The sequence below is a fragment of the Odocoileus virginianus genome, chromosome 17 (assembly GCF_023699985.2).
Source record: "Odocoileus virginianus isolate 20LAN1187 ecotype Illinois chromosome 17, Ovbor_1.2, whole genome shotgun sequence".
Taxonomy (NCBI): Eukaryota; Metazoa; Chordata; class Mammalia; order Artiodactyla; family Cervidae; genus Odocoileus; species Odocoileus virginianus.
Genome location: NC_069690.1, coordinates 8,357,657 through 8,381,945, shown reverse-complemented (window position 1 = coordinate 8,381,945; position 24,289 = coordinate 8,357,657). Strand labels below are relative to the sequence as shown.

General features: G+C 46.8%; 1 protein-coding gene across 1 annotated transcript; it reads right to left on the bottom strand.

Annotated features, from left to right (window-relative positions):
- Positions 1-1,473: 1,473 nt before the first annotated feature.
- LPO (lactoperoxidase) lies at positions 1,474-23,969 on the bottom strand. Its single transcript, XM_070478523.1, has 10 exons — positions 23,714-23,969; positions 22,554-22,671; positions 22,012-22,141; positions 21,067-21,273; positions 19,268-19,592; positions 17,522-17,682; positions 4,467-4,719; positions 3,205-3,378; positions 2,358-2,595; positions 1,474-2,170 (listed from the first exon to the last, which is right to left on the bottom strand). The coding sequence occupies exons 1-10, from the start codon at positions 23,928-23,930 to the stop codon at positions 1,963-1,965; spliced, it is 2,031 nt and encodes a 676-aa protein (XP_070334624.1). The 5' UTR covers positions 23,931-23,969; the 3' UTR covers positions 1,474-1,962.
- Between the last annotated feature and the right edge of the window lie 320 nt (positions 23,970-24,289).

Here is a 24,289-nt window from a genome sequence, read left to right as displayed (position 1 = left end):
GATCTTTGTTCTGTGTCTGCAGTGGGGCTGGACCCTCAGCAAGAGGCTTGCTCTGGGCTCTGAACTTGAACCAGAGTGGTCTGGGCCCTTTCTAAACTGGGGGTGAGGACGACCAGGCGTTCTCCTTGGGCTGATTCATACATGGAAGGCCGTCAGTCCTTGGATGCCTAGGAGGCAGGCCGAACTGAGCAGACCCTCTTCCCTCACCTTCCCCGGAGAATGGGAACCGTGGGCACCAAGCCCTTCTGTTGGTGCGTTGCCCCGGGAAGTATCACGCTTGCTACATGCTCGCTCTGCATCAGGCCTGTGCCAAGTGCTGGGAAACAGAGGGCACTCAGGAGAGGAAAGAACAGGAGTTTGATGGGAAGGTGGTTCCCTCCCCAGGTGGTAAGACACCTGGGGACCCCGTCAGCTGGCCTGGTGGGTCAGAGGCTCCAGGACAGTAGATGCCTTCTCAGTCTTGCCTTCGCATGGCTCGGTGCCCAGACCAGGACAGCAGGTGGGGCTGAGGGAGGGGAAGGAGCAGACTCCCCTGATAAGCATGCCTGGAACTTAATCCCTCTGCCTGCCTGGTGGATTCCCTCCCGTTCTCTCCCTTCTTCCCACATTTGGGGAGGGGGGCACCCACAGCTGGGGCCTGAAAGGATGTGAGGCTCGTGTGCCCACGGGTGCCCCAGACATTAGCACCTCCCCCAAGCGGGAGAAACCCTGCTCAGCCCCCTCTCACTGAGGACAGGAAGGGACCCCGTGGGGTTAAGGGACTCATGAGACCTCCAAGAAGGGGTTCCCAGAGCCAGGGCTGCCCAGGTCTTCCGGCTCCCCGGCTCTCCTGTAGGATGGCTGCAGGCCTCCCACCCCCGCCCCGCTAGTCAGGGGGCCTGGCGATCCCCACTGGGCTGACCTTACCCAGGAGGGTCTTTGAGAAAGAACTCATGAGTGTGTACTGGGTGGCAAACTAGGAATATTCTGGAGCTGCCGGCCAGAGGCCTCACAGGCTCCCAGGACTAACCTAGAAGAAGAGGGTATTTCCCTGAAGGACCCCTGGAAAAGAAATTAACTTTTTTTTTTAACTGCACATCATGGTAGGTGGGAATCTTAGTTCCCTGACCAGGGATTGAACCTGTGTCCCCTGCAGTGGAAGCGTGGAGTCCTAAATCACTGGATTGCCACGGAATTTCCCAAACTAGCTCTGGGGGAAATCCAGGCTTGGATTTCTCTGCCCCTGTGGCGATGCCCTGAAAGCTCTCCTGCCACCCCACGGCCATGCCTTCTTCTCGCAGGAGCCCCTTCCTTCCTCCTTTTCTTTGAGAGCGCTTTGAAGCTGAGGGGACCAAACCGGGCCCTCTCACTCCCTAGACTCACGCATGTGACCTCTTCGTGGTGAGACATGTCCGAACTGTAAACACCGTTACTCATTTGGCAGTGATTCCAAGGCCTGCCTTCCAGAGGGGAACAAGGTCATCGCCAGCATCCGTAGTCAATCATCAGGTGTTTATTGAACACTCACTGTGTGCCAAGCACTATGCTGGGGGCCCCAGGACACGCGTGGAAGCAGGCTGAAGGCCCAGCTCAAGAAGTTTACAATCTAGTTCAAGGCGGGGAGAGATACCGGTGTCAAGGCCACAGCCTCAGCCAAGACTTTTTGGGGAAGGGATGGGTGACATCTGGCAAGCAAGATCGGAAGGCATCTTGGAGGGTGAAAGTCTTGACAGAAGGAGGGTTTCCGAAGATGGAGAGGATGCGGGTGGAGCGGTGGGACTCCAGAGGAAGAGCTGGAGAGGCAAGGCAGCTGCCCTGGGCTTGAGCAGGGTGTGAGTGGGGGCGTGCAGAGAGACTCAGCTGGGAAGGAGGCCTGGGACGGGGTAGGGAGCCCGAGGGGCCGCTCACCGAGTCTACTTGAAATGGCATCGTGGCCAAGGACAGCTCTCCTGCACAGTGTGGAAGGCTGCGGAGTCCGGGCCCCTAATTCTCCCTGGAGGCCCAGGGTGAGAGATCCAGCTTATCAACGGCTGAGCAATCCACAAAGTCATGTGGGTAGTTGTTGGCCTGGAAGGCGTGCAGCGGGACCTTGGTGATGTGGGTGTTGTCACAGACGAGGCGCGAGAAGGACACTTTCTGGAGAGAGTCCCGCTGCTTCTCAGTGAAGACCCCGGGGTTCTCCCACCAGAACCTGCAGAGACACAAGCAGGGTCTCCACGCAGCCCAGCTGCTGGCCCCTTCCCACTCTGCCAAAGGGGAAGGGAGGAGGTCCCTGGGAACATGCCAAGGTCTGGCGTCGGTCCTGCAGGACGCCCACCCTGATGTCCACCTCCGAGAAGGGCCTCCCTCCCCGCCCTCCCTGCTGAGGTCTCACTCACCTGTCCCCATCACGGATCTGCTGGAATTGCCTCCCTAGGAGGCAGGCCAGGAGAGGCCCCACCCGGCCCCTTTCTACCATGGGCTCGGCGTTGCCCCCGATCCAGATGTCAATGTTGTCGGGGGTCTTGTAGAGATCCAGTAACTTCTTAGCCAGTATCTTGTTCTTCAGCACGGCCTGCAGCCCCTTCAGCGTCTTGGGCTGTGAGAGGCCACAGAAGCCCCTCCAGGAGTTGTACCCTAGGGCAGAGAGGTGGAAGCTGTCTTATACCCTTTGAGGACATGCCCACTCCAGCTCCATCAGCCCCAGAGAGTCTGTGTTCACAGCCTCTGGGAACAGACAGGCGGTGAGCCATTGTTTTATCCTGTGGCACTTGGGCTACAAGGGAGCCAGCAGGATATGTGGTGCTTACTGTGGGTCCAGGCACTACTCTAAGCCCTGTACACATATGTAAATTGAAGAACAGAGATGCTCAGTCACTTCTCTAATGTCACACAGCTAGAATTTGAGACCAGGCAGTCTGGCTCTTAAAGTTCTACATTTAGGAAGGTCCAGTAGTTATTGCTTTCCCTCTTTTCTTAATATTTTCTGGACTTTTAAACTGGTTTCACAAGTCAGTGGTTGATCTCTTTCATTTGAGGAGCCTGGGAATAGTACCAGATATGGTCTCTGGCCTCTGTCTTAGGGACACTGGAAGATGCCATTTCACAGGTGAGTTTTTAAAACAGGCATCTCTGCCTTCTGTTTTAGAACTGATCAGCTTCTCAGGGCTATAGAGGAGAGTCCCTGGGAACCCCAGAAAGTAGCAAAACATTCCCCAGGCCTGGCTGGACCCTGGGCCCACTCACCAGGCATCCCATGGTCCCGGCAACGCTGTAAGTTGATAGCAGCCAGGTCAAAGCCGTGGATATTGTGAGTGGGCTGGAAAAGCTTGTTGCACAGCTCACTTGTCTGCATTTTATCCTGATTCATCAGTTTGGACTTCTTGGCCAGCAGACCCCGCACCAGAGGGTCAATTCCACCTGCAAGGGAGACCCAGATGCCATGCTGGGGGTGGGGCAGCTGGGGACATCTTCCATTGCCGGGCACACCCTCCTCCTGACAGGTTCTCTTTCTCAGGTGAAAGACGGGCCAGCTGCCCCTCTGGGGCTGGAAGTGGGGAAAGAAGAGCCCAGTGCGGCCCACAGGGTGTGTGGGGGTTGGAGGCCCGTGCACACCGCCTGCCATCCTGCCGTGATGCGTGAGCATAAGCTTCAGGGTTTCTTCCAAGCTCCCGTTCAGAGACTTGGCTCCTCCTCCTCCATATGGTCCCCGAAGGAACTGTGCACCATGAGAAGAGATGGCAGAAATCTTTAGAAATGCCCTGACTTGTCAGGCCTTAAGTAAAAGCCAGTTTCAACACAGTCCAGCCCAGGATAAAGGGGAGTGGGGTCCAACCTTTGGCACTTAATGGAGGTGGAAAGCTATAGAGAAGAGCAGAAGATCGCAATTTATTTACTGTGTGTGTGTGTGTCAGCTGCTAAGTTGTGTCTGGCTCTTTGTGACCCCATGGACTATAGCCCGCCAGGCTCCTCTGTCCATGGAATTCTCCAGGCAAGAATACTGGAGTGGGGCGCCATTGCCCTTCTCCAGGGGATCTTCCCGACCCAGGGATCAAACCCAGGTCTCCTGGACAGCAGGCAGATTCTTTACCATTTGAGCTGCCTGGGGAAGCCCTATTTATTTACTGGACACAGGAATTCTTTCTGCAAGGGTCAGGGAAGCCCGAGGGAGGGAAAGGAAGCAGGGAGAACTTGGCACCTTAAAGGCCAGTGCAGGAAAGAAAGAATAATAACTAATACTTAGTGACCACCTCCTGTGTGTCAGGAGCCACCATAGGGCGCTTTATATATATATATATATATATATTTCATTTCACTAGTATCCTAGTGAGATAGGTATTATTAGTGTCCCCGTTTTATAAACGAAGAAACTGAGGCTCAGTGAGGTGAAGTCACTTGCCCAAGGTCGCATAGGAAGTGGTGCAAGCCTGACTTCCACGCTAGGTTTTTCTAGAAGCAGGCTGCAGAGTGAGACAGCCAGGTGATACTGTGTCCCCGAAAGGACATACCGTCTTTGATTATCCTCCAGGTGTTGAAGAAGAGGGTGTGCAGGGGGAGCTCCGCTTCCGGACCCCATGGCTGGTAATTCTCATCCAGGCGGGACACAGTAGAGGGAACCTCTAAGTGGCCAAAGCGGAAGGCAAAGGTGAAGACATTGGAAATTCGGGGATCCACAGAGTTGTTATAGCCTTGGTATGGCGGGATCCACTTCTGCATCTCACTGCCTAGCACAATGGGCAGGTAGTCCCTAAAGGTGATAATCTGCAAGGAAAAACAAGTCATGAAAAAAAGGATGTGAGAAGACTTAAACCTTTGTGGAGTGAGGTCGGAGCCAAGAATGAGTGGTCAAAAATCAAGGATGGCAAATGGATTGCATGTGTGTCCTACGCATTGCATGTGTCCAATTCTCCTTCCCATAACCCTAGCAGACATTACTAATTGATCATGACATACTTTCTGCTGATCTTCCATGATCTGTCTCAACATAGGCTCTACTGATCAGTCACTTGAATTTGACATTTGAAATGTACTCTCTTGCCCATCTTTGCTCTAAATTTATGATGAAGCTAATGTCACAGTCTCTGTGTATCACTTTAACATAAAATTATATTATTAAACTTTTCCCCAAAGGCCAGGGCAAGAGGAATGGAGAACCACAGGAATGAGTCACAGGGTAACTAAGGGGAGTTTATTCAATCCCCCATTCTGAAAGAAGTGCTGCTCCATAGAGAGGTCAGTTTCTTGTTTTGTTTTGCTCAGAAGAGTGAACTAACTTAAACTGAGAAAAGTTTGAAAAAATAAAGAGTCATGACACCCCACAACACAATAATAATATTATATTAACTGTTTATTCTTTCTAATCTTTATAGTATACATATTTTAAGTTGGTCATAATCCTAGAAAACATTTATGTGAAATGCATTCTGCTTTTTTACCTAACATCTCGCATGTTTCTATCTAGCTCATGATTATTATGCCATTGAACATGTATAATCTTCTCTTGCCCTCATGGGTCCTTCCCATTCCCTCAGCAGCATAGACTCTGGGGATGCCATCCTTGGACCAGGCCGCCTGCTGCTCAGGCTCTGGGAGGCAGCAGGAGATGGAACCCTGCCCCTGGCCACAGTGGCCTGGCCTGACCGGGGCCCCAGCCTAAGCTGGTTAGTCAGATTCTCTTGCTCAGGAACTTAGATTTCAGACGCAGCTATCCTAGACTGTTTCTGATGGTGCTCGACTTGAGTGATGGAGTGATATGGGTTGTCATTTTCTACCGTGAGCAGAAACGCAGAGGAAACCCGTCTGCAGAGAAAGAGAGATGTGAGGAGAGGAGAAGAGGGGAGGGAGAGACAGTGAGAATGACTTGCCTTACTTCCAAATGATTTCCCGTCCATGGCTCTCACCCTTGCTGAGGCCTGACTACACTACACTCACTGCCCTGAGGTTCCAGGAGAAACCCGTAGGAGCTCCCATTTGATTTATGTGCAGGGTGAACCGACACTGAACGTCTCAATTATCCTGAGTGGGTTTCTTTTTCTTGTAGTCCAAGAAACCCTATGCTGAAGCTCTAACTCTCTCAGGTGACTGTATTTGGAGATAGGGCCTGTAAAGGGGTAATTAAGGTTAAATGATGTCATAAGGGTGGAGCCCTAATCCAGTAAGACTAGTGTCCTTATAAGAGAGAAATGCACACGGTGGGGTGGGGGTGGGGGTACCACGTGAGAAAAACATAGAGCGAAGGTGGCCAAGCCAAGGAGAAAGGCTTCAGGAGAAATCAAACCTGCTAACTCCTTTAATCTTGGATTTCCAGTCTCCAGAACTGTTAGAAAATACCGCTCTGTTGTGTAAGCCACGCAGTCTGCGTTACTCTGTTATGGCAGCCCAAGGAAACTAATAAGAGCCTCAACTCAGACAGCCTTCAGGTAGATATCTTTTATCCTTTGATTTCCTATACACATCTCCAGCAGCAAGATTTATGGGTCTACGTTAAAAAAAAAAAGTATTGAACTGTAGAGATTTTGCTAAGAAATGAATGGAAATAGTTCTCTTTGATGGTTAAAATATGTGCATGGGGCTTCTGGTTCCAGAACAAGACGGAGTTCACTCAGTTTTCTTTACTGAATGTAACTAAATAAACCTAAATGTATTCTCCACTAAACAGAACTAAACACCCTGGAAATTATCCAACAGACAGCACTAAATAGACTCTGAAAGCTGGAAAGATGGACTGGCTAAAGACCTTGTCAAGGGAATGACAAAATGGTGAGTCCCTACATGCCCAGACCAGGTCCATGAGAGGATGGCAGTCTTCAACCTCCAACAGAAATAGACAAAAGCAGTTAAGAAAAACCTTCTCTCTCATTCTCCAGAGGACCTGGCTAGGGGGAAGTTCAACAAAAACCTAGTAAAGAGTCCCCAAATCTGCTTCACAATTCAAGCCATTAGCCATCTCAACCCTTGATCCAGAACCCAACCCACGATCTGCCTGCAGCAGTGAGGCCCCGTGTCTCTGTTCTTCACCCGGTGGCATAGAGACTCAGGCACAGTGGCTTCTACAACTCTAGAAGGTTAACCCATAACTCTAGAAGGTTACTCAGCAACAGAAGGCAGCCAGGAAAGTACCTTCCTGCCCTGCAGACAGAGTCAGCAGGGGTTGGGTGGGGACCCCAGAAGAACAAAGAAGAATGAAACAGACCAGAATAGCATTGCAAGGGCTCAGAAAGCGAAACTGTCACTGGAACTAAAGCTTGCAAAAGCATGCCAGAACCTGCAACCAAAACTATACAGGGTAACTTATTATTGAACAATATATGCCTAAATAGAAGATTTAAATAGGATCAGGAGTCTCCTAACATCATAACTAAAATGTTCAGGATAAAATTGAAAATCACCCATAATACCAAGAACCAAGAAAGCCACAAGTTAAATGAGAAGAGATAATAAACTGATGCCAACACTGGCATGAATCAGATATTGGAATCATCTGATAAAGATTTTCAAGCAGCTGTCATTAAAATGCCGCAATAATCAATTTTAAGTTCAGTTCACTTCAGTCACTCAGTCGTGTCTGACTCTTTGCAACCCCATGAATTGCAGCACACCAGGCCTCCCTGTCCATCACCAACTCCCGGAGTTTACTCAAACTCATGCCCATCGAGTCGGCGATGCCATCCAGCCATCTCATCCTCTGTCATCCCCTTCTCCTCCTGCCCCCAATCCCTCCCAGCATCAGGGTCTTTTCCAATGAGTCAACTCTTCACATGAGGTGGCCAAACTATTGGAGTCTCTGCGTCAGCATCAGTCCTTCTAATGAACACCCAGGACTGATCTCCTTCAGGATGGACTGGTTGGATCTCCTTGCAGTTCAAGGGACTCTCAAGAGTCTTCTCCAACATCACAGTTCAAAAGCATCAATTTTTCAGCCCTCAGCTTTCCTCACAGTCCAACTCTCACATCCACACATGACCACTGGAAAAACCATAGCCTTGACCAGACGGACCTTTGTTGGCAAAGTAATGTCTCTGCTTTTTAATATGCTATCTAGGTTGGTCATAACTGTCCTTTCAAGGAGTAAGCATCTTTTAATTTCATGGCTGCAGTCACCATCTGCAGTGATTTTGGAGCCCAAAAAAATAAAGTCTGACACTGTTTCCACTGTCTCCCCATCTATTTCCCATGAGGTGATGGGACCAGATGCCATGATCTTAGTTTTCTGAATGTTGAACTTTAAGCCAACTTTTTCACTCTCCTCTTTCACTTTCATCAAGAGGCTTTTTAGTTCCTCTTCACTTTCTGCCGTAAGGGTGGTGTCATCTGCATATCTGAGGTTATTGATATTTATCCCGGCAATCTCGACCTCAGCTTGTGCTTCCTCCAGCCCAGCGTTTCTCATGATGTACTCTGCATATAAGTTAAATAAGCAAGGTGACAACATACAGCCTTGACGTACTCCTTTTCCTATTTGGAACCAGTCTGTTGTTCCACGTTCAGTTCTAACTGTTGCTTCCTGACCTGCATACAGGTTTCTCAAGAGGCAGGTCAGGTGGTCTGGTATTCCCATCTCTTGCAGAATTTTCCACAGTTTATTGTGATCCACACAGTCGAAGGCTTTGGCATAGTCAATAAAGCAGAAATAGATGTTTTTCTGGAACTCTCTTGCTTTTTTGATGATCCAGTGGATATTGGCAATTTGATCTCTGATTCCTCTGCCTTTTCTAAAACCAGCTTGAACATCTGGAAGTTTTCCGTTCACATATTGCTGAAGCCTGGCTTGGAGAATCTTGAGCATTACTTTACTAGTGGGTGAGATGACTGCAATGGTGCAGTAGTTTGAGCATTCTTTGGGATTGCCTTTCTTAGGGATTGGAATGAAAACGGACCTTTTCCAGGCCTGTGGCCACTGCTGAGTTTTCCAAATTTGCTGGCATATTGACTGCAGCACTTTCACAGCATCATCTTTTAGGATTTGAAATAGCTCAACTGGAATTCCATCACATCCACTAGCTTTGTTCATAGTGATGCTTTCTAAGGCCCACTTGACTTCACATTCCAGGATGTCTGGCTCTAGGTGAGTGATCACACCATTGTGATTATCTGGCTCGTGAAGATCTTTTTTGTACAGTTCTTCTGTGTATTCTTGCCACCTCTTATTAACATCTTCTGCTTCTGTTAGGTCCATACCATTTCTGTCCTTTATCGAACCCATCTTTGCCTGAAATGTTCCCGTGATATCTCTAATTTTCTTGAAGAGATCTCTAGTCTTTCCCATTCTATTGTTTTCCTCTATTTCTTTGCACTGATCACTGAGGAAGGCTTTCTTATCTCTCCCTGCTATTATTTGGAACTCTGCATTCAAATGGGAATATCTTTTCTCTTCTCCTTTGCTTTTTGCTTCTCTTCTTTTCACAGCTATTTGTAAGGCCTCCTCAGACAACCATTTTGCCTTTTTTTTTTTCTTCCATTTATTTTTATTTGTTGGAGGCTAATTACTTTACAACATTGCAGTGGTTTTTGTCATACATTGAAATGAATTAGCCATGGATTTACATGTATTCCCCATCCCGGTCCCTCCTCCCACCTCCCTCTCCACCCCATCCCTCTGGGTCTTCCCAGAGCACCAGGCCTGAGCACTTGTCTCATGCATCCAACCTGGGCTGGTGATCTGTTTCACCCTAGATATACATGTTTCGATGCTGTTCTCTTGAAACATCCCACCCTCGCCTTCTCCCACAGAGTCCACAAGTCTGTTCTATACATCTGAGTCTCTTTTTCTTTTTTTGAATATAAGGTTATCATTACCATCTTTCTAAATTCCATATATATGTGTTAGTATACTGTAATGGTCTTTATCTTTCTGGCTTACTTCGCTCTGTATAATGGGTTCCAGTTTCACCCATCTCATTAGAACTGATTCAAATGAATTCTTTTTGATGGCTGAGTAATATTCCATGGTGTATATGTACCACAGCTTCCTCATCCATTCGTCTGCTGATGGGCATCTAGGTTGCTTCCATGACCTGGCTATTATAAACAGTGCTGCGATGAACATTGGGGTGCAAGTGTCTCTTTCGGATCTGGTTTCCTCAGTGTGTATGCCTAGAAGTGGTATTGCTGGGTCATATGGCAGATCTATTTCCAGCTTTTTAAGGAATCTCCACACTGTTTTCCATAGTGGCTGTACTAATTTGCATTCCCACCAACAGTGTAAGAGGGTTCCCTTTTCTCCACACCCTCTCCAGCATGTATTGCTTGTAGACTTTTGGATAGCAGCCATCCTGACTGGTGTATAATGGTACCTCATTGTGGTTTTGATTTGCATTTCTCTGATAATGAGTGGTGTTGAGCATCTTTTCATGTGTTTTTTTGCCATCCGTATGTCTTCCTTGGAGAAATGTCTGTTTAGTTCTTTGGCCCATTTTTTGATTGGGTCATTTATTTTTCTGGAGTTGAGCTGGAGGAGTTGCTTGTATATTTTTGAGATTAATCCTTTGTCTGTTGCTTCATTTGCTATTATTTTCTCCCAATCTGAGGGCTGTCTTTTCACCTTACTTATAGTATCCTTTGTTGTGCAAAAGCTTTTAAGTTTCATTAGGTCCCATTTGTTTATTTTTGCTTTTGTTTCTAAAATTCTGGGATGTGGGTCATAGAGGATCCTGCTGTGACTTATGTTGGAGAGTGTTTTGCCTATGTTCTCCTCTAGGAGTTTTATAGTTTCTGGTCTTACATTTAGATCTTTAATCCATTTTGAGTTTATTTTTGTGTATGGTGTTAGAAAGTGTTCTAGTTTCATTCTTTTACAGGTGGTTGACCAGTTTTCCCAGCACCACTTGTTAAAGAGGTTGTCTTTTTTCCATTGTATATCCTTGCCTCCTTTGTCGAAGATAAGGTGACCATAGGTTCGTGGATTTATCTCTGGGCTTTCTATTCTGTTCCATTGATCTATATTTCTGTCTTTGTGCCAGTACCATACTGTCTTGATGACTGTGGCTTTGTAGTAGAGTCTGAAGTCAGGCAGGTTGACTCCTCTAGTTCCATTCTTCTTTCTCAAGGTTACTTTGGATATTCGAGGTTTTTTGTATTTCCATACAAACTGTGAAATTATTTGTTCTAGTTCTGTGAAAAATACCGTTGGTAGTTTGATAGGGATTGCATTGAATCTATAGATTGCTTTGGGTAGAATAGCCATTTTGACAATATTGATTCTTCCAATCCATGAACATGGTATATTTCTCCATCTGTTTGTGTCCTCTTTGATTTCTTTCATCAGTGTTTTATAGTTTTCTATGTATAGGTCTTTTGTTTCTTTAGGTAGATATACTCCTAAGTATTTTATTCTTTTTGTTGCAATGGCGAATGGTATCGATTCCTTAATTTCTCTTTCTGTTTTCTCATTGTTAGTGTATAGGAATGCAAGAGATTTCTGTGTGTTAATTTTATATCCTGCAACTTTACTGTATTCATTGATTAGCTCTAGTAATTTTCTGGTGGAGTCTTTAGGGTTTTCTATGTAGAGGATCATGTCGTCTGCAAACAGAGAGAGTTTCACTTCTTCTTTTCCTATCTGGATTCCTTTTACTTCTTCTTCTGCCCTGATTGCTGTGGCCAACACTTCCAAAACTATGTTGAATAGTAGTGGTGAGAGTGGGCACCCTTGTCTTGTTCCTGATTTCAGGGGAAATGCTTTCAATTTTTCACCATTGAGGGTGATGCTTGCTGTGGGTTTGTCGTATATAGCTTTTATTATGTTGAGGTATGTTCCTTCTATTCCTGCTTTCTGGAGAGTTTTAATCATACCATTTTGCCTTTTTGCATTTCTTTTCTATGGGGATGGTCTTGATCCCTGTCTTCTGTACAATGTCACGAACCTCTGTCCATAGTTCATCAGGCTCTCTGTCTATCAGATCTAGTCCCTTAAATCTATTTCTCACTTCCACTGTATATTCATAAGGGATTTGATTTAGGTCATACCTGAATGGTCTAGTGGTTATCCCTACATCTGATAGGATGTGGTCCACTGGAGAAGGGAATGGCAAACCACTTCAGTATTCTTGCCTTGAGAACCCCATGAATAGTATGAGAAGGCAAAATGATAGGATACTGAAAGAGAAACTACTCCCCAGGTCGGTAGGTGCCCAATATGCGGAGAAAAAACTCCAGAAAGAATGAAGGGATAGAGCCAAAGCAAAAACTATACCCAGTTGTGGATGGGACTGGTGATAGAAGCAAGGTCTGATGCTGTAAAGAGCAATATTGCATAGGAACCTGGAATGTTAGGTCCATGAATCAAGGCAAATTGGAAGTGGTCTAACAGGAGATGGCAAGAGTGAATGTTGACATTCTATGTATCAGCGAACTAAAATGGACTGGAATGGGTGAATTTAACTCAGATGACCATTATATCTACTACTGTGGGCAGGAATCCCTTAGAAGAAATGGAGAAGCCATCATAGTCAACAAAAGAGTCCGAAATGCAGTACTTGGATGCACTTGCAAAAACGACAGAATGATCTCTGTTCGTTTCCAAGGCAAACCATTCAATATCACGGTAATCCAAGCCTATGCCCCAACCAGTAACGCTGAAGAAGCCGAAGTTGAATGGTTCTATGAAGACCTACAAGACTTTTTAGAACCAACACCCCAAAAAGATGTCCTTTTCATTATAGGGGTCTGGAATGCAAAAGTAGGAAGTCAAGAAACACCTGGAGTAACAGGCAAATTTGGCCTTGGAGCAGGGCAAAGGCTAATAGAGTTTTGCCAAGAGAACGCACTGGTCATAGCAAACACCCTCTTCCAACAATACAAGAGAGGACTCTACACATGGACATCACCAGATGGCCAACACCGAAATCAGATTGATTATATTCTTTGCAGCCAAAGATGGAGAAGTTCTATACAGTCAGCAAAAACAAGACCTGGAGCTGACTGTGGCTCAGATCATGAATTTTAAGTTATCTTAAAACAAATGAAAAACAGAACATTCCGTAAAAGAAGTGCTAAATCGCTTCAGTCGTGTCCAACTCTTTGCGACCCCATGGACTGTAGCCTGCCAGGCTGCTCTGTCCATGGGATTCTCCAGGCAAGAATACTGGAGTGGGTTGCCATTTCCTTCTCCAATAAAATAAGTAGAATTTAGATAAAAAAGGAACAAATTGAAACTATATAACTGAGAATACCCTAACTGAAATAAGAATTTGTTGACTAGACCCAGTAGTAAGGTGGACATGGCAGGATAGAATTGAAAACAGATCAACAGAAACAAGTCAATCTGAAAAACAGAGAGAAAATAGACTTAAAAAAAGAAGTCAAACAAACCAGAGCCTCCGTGTTCTGTGGCACAATAACAAAAAATCTAATGTTCATATTAATGGAATTCCATAATTAGAAGAGAAATTGGATAGGACTGAAAGGTATTTGAAGAAATAATGTCTGAAACACCCCCCCAAATTAGTGACAGACATACATTTACATATATAAGAAGTTGAATTTCAAACAGAATAAACCCAACGAAATCTACTGTAAGACACATCATAATTAAGTTTGTGAAAACTAAACACAAAAATTCTTAAAAACAGCCAAGGAGAAATGATATATTACCTACAAAGGAACCCCAATTTGAATAGCTTCACTCATAGCTCAGTTGGTAAACAATCCGCCTGCAATGCAGGAGATCCTGGTTCAATCCCTGGGTCGGGAAGATCCCCTGGAGGGGCTAGGCTACCTACTCCAGTTTTCTTGGGCTTCCCTTGTGGCTCAGCTGGTAAAGAATCCCCCTGCAATGTGGAAGACCTGGGTTCGATCCTTGGGTTGGCAGATCCCCTGGAGAAAGGAAAGGCTATCCACTCCAGTATTCTGGCCTGGAGAATTCCATGGACTGTACAGTCCGTGGGGTCACAAAAAGTCGGACATGACTGAGCGACCTTCACTTTCAATTTGAATAGCAGTGAATCTCTCATTTGAAACCATGGAGGCAAGAGGGAAGCAGCACAACATTTTTCAAGTGCTGAAAGAAAAGAACTGTCAACCTTGAATCTAGTATCTGGCAAAACTATTCCTCTGGAATAAAAGGGAAATAAAGACATTCTCAGATGAAGGAAAAGAAGAGCATTTACTGCGAGCAGACCTATCTTCAGAGAATGGCTAAAAAACTCTTTAAATATAAAGAAATGATAACAGAAGAAGGCTAGGACCTTCAGAAAGGAAAGAACAATGTAACAGGTAACATTCCACCCAACAGCAGAATGCACAAACACTTCTTAAGGATCTGTGGAACATTCAACAAGATAACCGTACCAGAGTTATAAGGTAAACTTGAACAAATTTGAAAGAATTGAGATCATATAGAGTATATTATCTGACAACGATGGAATCAAACTAGAAATCAGTAACAGAAAGGCAGCAGTGAAATCTCTAACACTTGGAAATAAAATAATTCACTTCTAAATAACCTACAGGTCCAAGAGAAAGGAAGTAACAACAACAAAACATACACAATGAGTTAAAATGAAAACACAGTGTATCCGCATTTGTGGGATACATCTAACAGTGCCGGGGGAAAGTCATATCACTTCTAATACTTATATTAGAAAAGAAGAAAGCTCTCAAATCAATAATCTAAGGTCCCACCTCAATAAACTAGCAGTAAGAGCAAAATAAACCTAAAGCAACCAGAATAGACGAAAGAAGAAAGTCATATAATTATATAAATCTATGCAGAAAAACCACTTGACAAAATTCCACATCTATTCATTTAAAAACTTTCAGTGCACTAGGAGAAGAGCAGAATTTCCTCAACTTCATGTAGAGCATTTACCAAAAAATTCACAATTAACATACTTAATGGTAAACCTTGAATGCTTTTCTTTTACTGTTGGGAAGATGAGAATGTCTGCTGTCACCACTCTTATTCGGTATAGTACTGGAAGTTATACTTTTCTTGCCTGTAATAAGGCAAGATAAAGAAATGAAAAACACACAAATTAGAAAAGAAGGAATATAACTAATTATTTATAGATGACACAACTATCTGTAGAAAATCCCAAGGAATCTACAGATTCCTAGAACTGAGTTTAGCAAGGTCATAGGATACAGAATCAACACATAAAAATCAATTATATTTTTACACACTGATAATGAATAAGTGGAAACTGAAAAAAGAGATGTAACACCATTTACAATTCTTCCAAAGGAAGTTAATATTCAGGTATATAACAAGCATGTATAGGATCTGCATGATTAAAATTATAAAATGCTGATGAAATAAATCAAGGAAAATCTAAACATTTGGAGAGACATACTATGTTTATGGGCTTCCCTGATGGTAAAGAATCTGCCTGCAATGCAGGAGACCTGGGTTCGATCCCTGGGTTGGGAAGATCCCCTGGAGAACGGCATGCCAACCCAGTCCAGTATTCTTGCCTGGAGAATCCCCATGAACAGAGGAGCCTGGTGGGCTACAGTCCATGGGGTCATAGAGTCAGACATGACTGCGTGACTAACACACACACACACACACACACTGTTTATATACTGGAAAACTCAACATAGTAAGGATGTCAGCTGTCCCTAAATTGATCTAAGGTTTAATACAATTCTTATCAAAATCTCAGCAAGACTTCTTTGTAGACATGGATAAGCATGTTTTAAAATGTATAAGGAAAGGTAAAGACCCTACGATAGCCAAAATAATTTTGAAAAAGACGAGTAAAGTGAGAAGAGTCATTCTTCTTAATGTTAAGTCTTGTCATATAACTACAGTTATTGAACACTGGTACTGGAATAGGAATAGACATATAGATTAGTGGAACAGAATGGGCAATCTGGAAATAGATTGATATAAATATGTCCAAATATTAAGAATTTTTGACAAAGGAGCAAAAGCAGAAAGATAGCCTTTCTACAAGTCGTGTTGGAGCAATCAGAAATCCATAGTCACCCTGTCCCTCAATGAACCCAGACCCTGACCTTATGCTTTATACAAAAATTAACCTCAAATGGATCGTGAACTTAAATGCAAAAGATAAAACCATACAATGTCTAGAAAAATAAAACCAGGAGATAAATCTTTGGGACCTAAGACTTAGGGAAAGAATTGAGACTTGACATCAAAAGCACAATATGTGAAAGGAAAAAACTGATAAATTTGACCTCATTAAAATTAAAACCCTTACTCTGCAAAGAACTCTATTAAGAGAATGAAAAGACAAGGTACAGACTGGGAGAAAATATTTACAGTCACATATCTGACAAAAGACTCACAGCTAGAATGTAAAAAGAACTGGCTTCCCTGATGGTTCAGATAGTAAAGAATCTTTGTGCAATGCAAGAGACCCAGGTTTGATCCCTGGGTCAAGGAAGATCCCCTGGAGAAGGGAATGGTAACCAACTCCAGTAATCTTGTCTGGAGAATTCCATGGACAGAGGAGCCTGGCAGGTTATAGTCCATGGGGTCACAAAGAGTCAGACACAGCTGAGTGACTAACACACACTGAAAACTCAACATGAAAAGACAAACTCTAATTTGAAAATGGGCAAAATAGGGACTTGCCTGGTGGTCCAGTGGTTAAGCATCCACCTTCCAATGCTTCCAAAGCAGGTGACTCGGGTGCCAGTCCTGGTCTGTGCACTGAGATCCCGCTGCGGACAGCTACGCTGGTGCACCCAAACCACTGAGCTCACAGGCCACAGTGAGAGATCTCACGTGCCGTAACTAAGACCCAAAGCAGCCAAAGAACAAGCAAAATAAAATTAAAAAATAATAAAAATAGAAAACGGGCAAAATATGAGCCAAAGTTTCACTGAAGAGGATATCCAGATGGCAAAAAAAATAAAAGCATGTGAAAAGATGTTCAGTGTGATCAGCCATTAGGTAAATGCAAAGTAAAATCACAATGCAGTATCATTACATACCTATCAGAAAGGGTGAGTGAAGTGAAAGTCGTTTAGTCGTGTCCGACTCTTTGTGATCCCATGGATTATACAGTCCATGGAATTCTCCAGACCAGAATACTGGAGTGGGTAACCTTTTCCTTCTCCAGGGGATCTTCCCAACACAGGGATCGAACCCAGGTCTCCCGCATTGCAGGTGGATTCTTTACCAGCTGAGCTGCAGCTGGCAAAAAGTTAGCACAAAGGAGTGGTGTGGTGACAGAAGAGGTGTCTTTTTTGTGGTGTTGGTTACATGAAACTACACATTTTTCATGATACAACTGCATGGAGCTAGCTACACACACACACACACACACCACACACGAATCGACCGTATTTATTACTGGTGAAATCCAATTAAACTTTATGGTTCATATCAATGTTAACTTCAGGCTTTTGACATTGTACCATAGCTATGCAAACCAACATATGAATGACCTGCTGACACCCTGAATCCAGGGATTCATTTTGGGGCAGAGAAGCTGAAGAAACAGAAGGGAGGGCTTACAAGAGTGAGACAGTGGGAAAGAAGCAGGAGAGGAGAGGAAGGGGGGATGGAGGTCTGGCAGCAGGCAGAAGGCAGCAGGCAGAGCCAGGTGAGCAAGCGAGGCTGGTGTATAGGCAGTGCTCCCGGGCTTCTCACCTGTATGAAGGCTCCCAGGATTTTCCGGGCTTCCTGGTAGAGCTTCTCTCCATCCCAGTGAGGGTTGAGTTTCTTTAGTTCTCTGGCCAGCCGGTTGTGCTCTCGGAGAAGGAGCGTGTGGGAAGTGGCCAGCAGGATCTGCTCTGAGGCTCGGGAATCTCCTGAAAGCCCAGAAGGCAGGAAGGTGGGTTCATCCTGAGCAGCCCCTGAACCCAGTAACCTACACAAAGAAATACATGATGGTGCCCCAGCGGGAAGCTCTCTTAAGTCCCTCCTCATTAATTGAAGCTGGAAAGAGATCTGAGTTGTGATTCATAGATTTGAATCCCAGATCTGCATACACACCTTTTAGTTCTGTCACTTTGGACAAGTTACTTAATGTTTCTAAGCCTCAGGCTTCATATCTGTGAAAATGGGGATAATAAAGTTGACACCCCCCCCAACTAGACTGTTGTAAAGACTACAGATGACATTAAGAAGTAAAATTTTGCTAATTAAATCCAAATTGCCTTCTAAGACAGGACGTACAAGTGAGCGAGGGGCTTTTTATTGTTCCGAGCAACTCTGACGGTTTTAGGAATGCAAGTTTGAGGGTAGGAACCTGGGAAGGGTTAAATTATTCCATGTAATAAGGGAGAAGAATCTAGACATGGGGGCTGTCGGGAGGAGAGGGTCATGTAGATGGTGAAAGACCAGGTGCCTTACAGGGGGTTTCTCTTTGTGTCCTCTAATCTTCAGGAAAGTCTGTGAAATTCACAAATGCTTGGTCTTAGTAGATATTTTTATGGAAAACAGGAAGGGCTTGATTTTGTGTCTGGACTGATGTGAGATGTGTGTGGACACAGAATCCAAGAGATCTAGCAAGAGACCCATGTCTGGGTGGGTTTCATCCTAGAAGACTGGATTTTTGGAAGAGATAAGATCTCTGGAAGCCAAAGGCAGAGAGGACCAGGAGAACATGAGCCCCTAGAATGAGAATTGGAGAGCTTCAGTTTCACAGACTGCATGGAGTGGGGGCTCTGTGCCAAGATTATAAAAAGCCTTAAAAATATACATTCCTTTTGATTTATATAGAACTTCCTCCTCTAGGAAGTTATCTTAGTAAACTTATTGAAACTCAGCACAAGGATTCCTCAACAAGGATGCTCACGACCTTACAAACAGCAACAAAATCACAGAAAAGCTAAAATTGACTTAAACGTCTCCAAATAGAGTTGGTAAATAAATTATGATAAACATATGCCATGGAATGCTAGGTAACCATTAAAGATCGTGATGTAGAGGAAAAAATATTTAAAGATGTGATGGGTGAAGAGAAAACATCGGATTACAGAGCTGCACTCTAGTATGACCCCAATTGTGTAAAACAGTGTAGAACAAGATCTATGATAGGAAAAAAGCTGGAAAGATAGGCCTTAAAATGTCAAGGATGATTATCTGTGAGTAGTGGGATTTTGTGGATTTTCTTATTTTCCTTGTGCTTTTCTGGATTTCCATAATTTTTTTTTTACATACACTGAACACATGTTCTGTTTGGGCCCTTCTGCCATCCTGGACCAGTGTCTGCAGCAGTGGCGGCTTTCAACGTGTATTTTTCCAGAAGACAATGAGAAGCAGCAAGGGTCAGTCTTCCAGTGCTTGGAAGCCACCGAGCACCCTCGAGAAGCTTTTCGGGCCTCCCCCTGCTCCCAGTCCCCAGGATAATCCCTTTGTCCTTGGGGCCCTCTATCCCCAGCCTAGACTCACCCGCCAGGAAGCAGGGCACGCGGGCAGTGGTGTTGATGAACTCACAGGGGCTCGGCTTCTTGTTGACAAAGGGCAGGTAGGCCAGCCCGTGGTCCCGGGCTTCTTGGTGGACAGCCATGAGACCCAGCGGGCTGCTGAGGTTCCGGAGACGGCTGGCCAGGCTGGGCTCAGAGCCGTACACTAAGCTGGCGTCCAGGAAGGAGGTCACAGCATTGATCTGTTCTCGGGCCAACGACTGGTAAGGTGGAGTGGGGCAGACAAACCCGGCTCGGAAGAAAGGCATGCATTTCCCTTGAGTCTTCAACTTGGGATCATTTTTCGGGAACTGCAGAGAGACGGGGGTGGGTGACTGCAGAGGTGGTACAGCCGCAGCCTCTCCCCAGGGCAGGTCTGGATGCATCTGGCCAGGATGCTGATGGTGCCGTCCTGGGACCCTGGTGCCAGACCCTGGCTCCAGAGGCCTCGTGACGCTACATCCTGGGCCCCCAGGACCCTGAAGTTCACTGCCTCCTGCTGTGTAAAAGGGCCGAGAGGAATCATTCCGCCTTTTACAGCCAAAGCCTCACATTTTCGGTTGTCAGGGAGTCCTGGGACCCCGGCACAGGGAAGCAGGACATGAGGCAGGAAGGAGTTTGTTAATAACTACTACTAACAACAGCTACCATTTATTTCTTTTGGACCTACCATGTGCTTGGTATCGTGCATACTTTATCTCACTTTATCTCATAAAACCCTGTAAGGTAATTCTGTCTCATTTTACATGCGAGAAAATTGAGGCTCCAAAAGGTTAAGTGATTTGCCCAACACCTTACAAACTGAAAGGGAAAGAGGTGGGACTCAGATCTAGGTTGACCATACTCCACAGCTTATGTTCTTCATGTGCTGTGCTGTGCTAAGTCGCTTCAGTTGTGTTCGACTCTTTTCGACCCTATGGACAGTAGCCTTCAGGCTTCTCTGTTCTCCAGGTAAGAAAACTGGAGTGGGTTGCCATGCCCTTCTCCAGGGGATCTTCCCAATCCAGGGAGCGAATCCATGTCTCTTAGGTCTTCTGCATTGGCAGGTGGGTTCTTTACCACCAGCGCCACCTGGGAAGCCCATGTTCTTTATACCACAACACATCTTCTTGATATGCTTGAGTGAATAAATCGCGCTCTCACTGTAAAACCCACGAATAAGAAGAAAGGTGCGCTACTGCAAATTCCTTTCCCTTCCTGCTGGAAATTCCCATAAGTCCCTGCTGCTCGCTCTGACTCATCCATCACGTTTCAGCTCTTTCTGGGAGAAGCCTTCCTGGACTCCATGATGACTCATGGCGGCATTCCACAAATTTACTGGGTATACAATGACTCTCCTGGGGATCTGGATAAAATGTAGATCCTGCTTCCCAATGTTTGGGGTGCGGTTTGAGGTTTTACATTTCTAATAAGACCCCAGGTGACATCAGGGCCGCTGGGCCAGGGATGAAGAAAACCCTCCCCAGAGCTTCCCAGTTTTGCCACTAGTGATAACGTATCCATTTCCCACACAGGTCTTCTGCCCTTGAGGGAAGGGATGCTGTCTCGTTCACCATTGAATCTCAAGTGCTTAGTTGCCTGATGATGGCAGATGATGGATGTCTATTTACAAAATAAGAACGTAAGATGTCTATTTACAAAATGAATGAATAGAACGAGTGAGGCTTGGGAAGCTGTCAGATCAGCATTCAAGATCTCCAGGAGGTCCTGGCTGATGGGCTGGGAACACCTGCTACACCAGGGAGGCAAGCAGTTTGCCAGGGGCCTGCCGCTGCAGGGGCCTACCATGATGGGGAAGCAGTTGTCTCCCTGGATACAGTGCTCCTCACACTGGATTTTGGAGTGCTCACTGCTCCCCAGTTCTGTTTCTGGGGCGAAGTCCAGGTCGTGGTCCACAATTTGACCCCACTGCATGAAGAGCAGGGACCTGTCTTCGTCCAGAACACCCTCTTCGTCCAGGTAGCCTACAATTTTGTTGGATACCTCACGGGCCTACAGATGGAGACAGAAGGAGAGGGAAGAAAAGGTGCTTTGAAGATTCAGACTGAATGCAGTTTATTCAGTACCCACGACATAACAGGTACACTTCATCTTCAGGACAAGCTCTAAAGTGAGTGGCATTACTCCCATTCTGAGTCCAAGAGGGGTGAGAGCAACTCGCCCACGTCCTACAGCTACAAAGGGCCAGGTCTGTATGACTTGATGGTTTCAAGGCCAATGCCCTTTCCACTCAAAGAGGGAAAAAAGGCAGGCTGTCCCTTAAGTACATGCCACGGAGGAGGTGCCAGGTGTCTGGAAACAGGAACAGAGGGGCTCTGGGGAGGGCCTGCCAACTCAGATAAGGCCAATAGATGGGACCTGCAGGCAAACAACAGCTGATGCACTCCAGGGGCTGCGGCAGGACAAGCGCCAGCAGGATGGTGCAGGGAGCCCATCTGCCTGGGAGACCCCGGGGTACTTGGCTTGACGGCGGCTGGGCCATGACCACCACGTGGCTGGGCTCCAGACGCGGGATCTGCAGCCCTCTAGTGGCGTTTCCCGGAACACCACGAGGGAGCGAGTCCCCATCTCCGTGTCTCCCCGGGCGTGGCTCTGCCACGCGCGTCTGTCTGTCCTGGCGCACGTGTCTGCGCCCTCTCCTCGGGTACTTCGGGGAGCGCCTCCCTTCCCCTCTGACTCCATCACCCCGCGGCAGCTCGGGGCTCGCCCCCTCCCCGCGGCCGCGCTCACCAGCGGGACGCGGAAGCCGTTGCGCGTCTTCCTCTGAGTCCAGCCGAAGGGCAGAGCGAGCCCGTCCTCGTACTCCGCCGGCAGCCAGCGCGCCAGCGCCCTGTTGGCGGCGCCCAGCGCGGGGCTCCTCCTGAAATGGCAAGGTTGGCCCTCAGCCTCGGCCGGCCAGCTCCCGGGTCTGCTTCTCCGCACACCCCAGGGGGTTCCCCCGGGGAAGGACGGGAGCCCCTGCCCCAGGGAGACGGGATGTGGAAGAGGTGCCTCTGAAGTGTGCGGTGGTCTGGACCACTCCCATCCCCGAAGGCTCGGGGCTCCTCCACCCCAGGGAAAGGCGCTCCTTCCGGCCGGATAGACGGTGGTCTCTTTAGACAAGTTGGGAAAGTGAGGCAGGTGGGTTCCAACAGAATGGCTTCCAGCGGGCTGGCCCGGGAGGGTGAGGCCATGGGAGTCCTGCCTCTCGTGCTCAAGGGGCCAAGCCCCTGGCTGGGCCGCGCGGGGCAGGTGGGCCAACCTGCACACTACACACCCCCACGGCCGCTCACCTGTTATTACAGTCTCCCGTGATGGTGCGATAAGGGCTGTTTTCATCACATTTCACCAGAGGAACGGGGGCTCCGCAGCCCACCTCCCAGGAGAGTGCAGTCAAGTCCAGGCTAGGGTCTGAAAGAGAAGAGACGCCAGAGGGCAAGGCGGTGTCAGAAAACCCTCTATCCCTCCTGTGCCTGGGTTCTTCCTCCATTCCGTGGCCCCGAGGGGAGGTTCATCTTTTGAACTTGATTTTTGGGAGAATACATTTTACATTCTAAGCGAGCATTTCTCAGGGGGTTTCACCCTTCATCCTGACACCTCATTAAGGTAAAACTTTTAATTCTCATTTTACAGAGAAGAAACTGGGACCACAGGGTTCCCAAGACTTGCCCAAGGCATCAGAGATTAGTAATAGCTCCAGTGAAAGTGAAAGTGAAGTCACTCAGTCCTGTCTGACTCTTTGCGACCCAGAGGACTGTAGCCTACCAGGCTCCTCCATCCATGGGATATTCCAGGCAAGAGTACTGGAGTGGGTTGCCATTTCCTTCTCTAAGAACTGTTAGTAATTCTTGGTCTATCAGATCATTTGAATCAATGGAGTTTTCTTTTAGAATGAAAGTACCCCCTGAGAGGTTGGGTGCATGTTAGTATGAGTTCGTTTGATAAGATTGCTTTTCTAGAAGCTCCACTGATGGGTATGTCCCTGGTGGTCCAGTGGTTTAGACCCCACACTTCCACTGTAGGGGGTTAGAGTTCAACCCCTGGTTGGGAAACTAAGATCCCAGATGCCACATGGCATTGCAAAAAAAAAAAAAAAAAAAGTAAAAAAGTTCCACTGACCTCTAAACTACTAAGCACACAGGAATCTAAATGGGAAAGATATTGGGAAGGGACAGGCCAGTTTTAAGTGAGGAGCGCTGTGGTCTTGGGAGGTGTAACATAGTGGGGAGTTTTGGGCATCAGAGGGCTTCTTGAGGGCACAGAAGAGAGGGCTGCCCAAGTCCTAGAGTAGCCGGTACTCCATCCTGGTACCTGCAGGGAAAAGGCGTCAGGGGGATCCAGCCCTGGGGGGCTTCTTCAGGGGGCTCATCTGCAGAAATGGGCAGGGGCCAAGGTTCAAGCCCAGCACCTTTTGAGTCTCATCAAGTTCAAGGCACTCCCTCCTCCTCCCTACCTTGTCCTGGCCTCCTTCCTTCTTTGGGAACTTTGGAATTTGCCCATGTCCTAGGCCAGGGATCTTCCCCCACTTGAAGTTTTCCCAGCAAGAACCTGCAGTCTCTTCCTCCTGTCAAGATCCATCCCCTTCCTCCATGAACTGTCCATGAACTGTGACATTTGGCAGGGCGTGGGGAGGAGGGGTTGAGGAGTGCATGATCAATTGGCAAGCTCATTGTTTCAGCTCCACAGTACCCAGAACGAGAGGGACAGTTCCTCACCCGTGACATAATCCCAGTAAATCTCCCCTGACACAGGTGGCTTAACTGTCCCTTTCACAGGCGGAAGTGGTGGCACTGTGGTTTGAGACAGGGAGCCCGTGTTTATTGACTTCAGTCCTTCCTCTGGACAGAGGCCTTGCAGCTGGTATTATGCCAAAGGGCACGAATGTCCCCTCATTTGGAGGTGGCAGTGTGACTGTGCTGGGCCCGAGTTCCTTTCTCTGCCGAAAGGGCATTGACCTGGCTGCCCTCCCGGCCCCTCCTTGCTCTGAGAAAGAGAGAGGAGAGGGCTCCCAACAGGAGCCGCAGTCTTG

Coding starts and splice junctions, on each gene's coding strand:
- LPO (XM_070478523.1), bottom strand. CDS start 23,930: ATGAGCTTGCCAATTGATCATGCACTCCTCAACCCCTCCTCCCCACGC. Junction 21,274..22,011: donor ACGGCTTCCGCGTCCCGCTG/GTGAGCGCGGCC, acceptor CTCCATCTGTAG/GCCCGTGAGGTATCCAACAA. Junction 4,720..17,521: donor TCCTGGGAGCCTTCATACAG/GTGAGAAGCCCG, acceptor TTTTCCTTGCAG/ATTATCACCTTTAGGGACTA.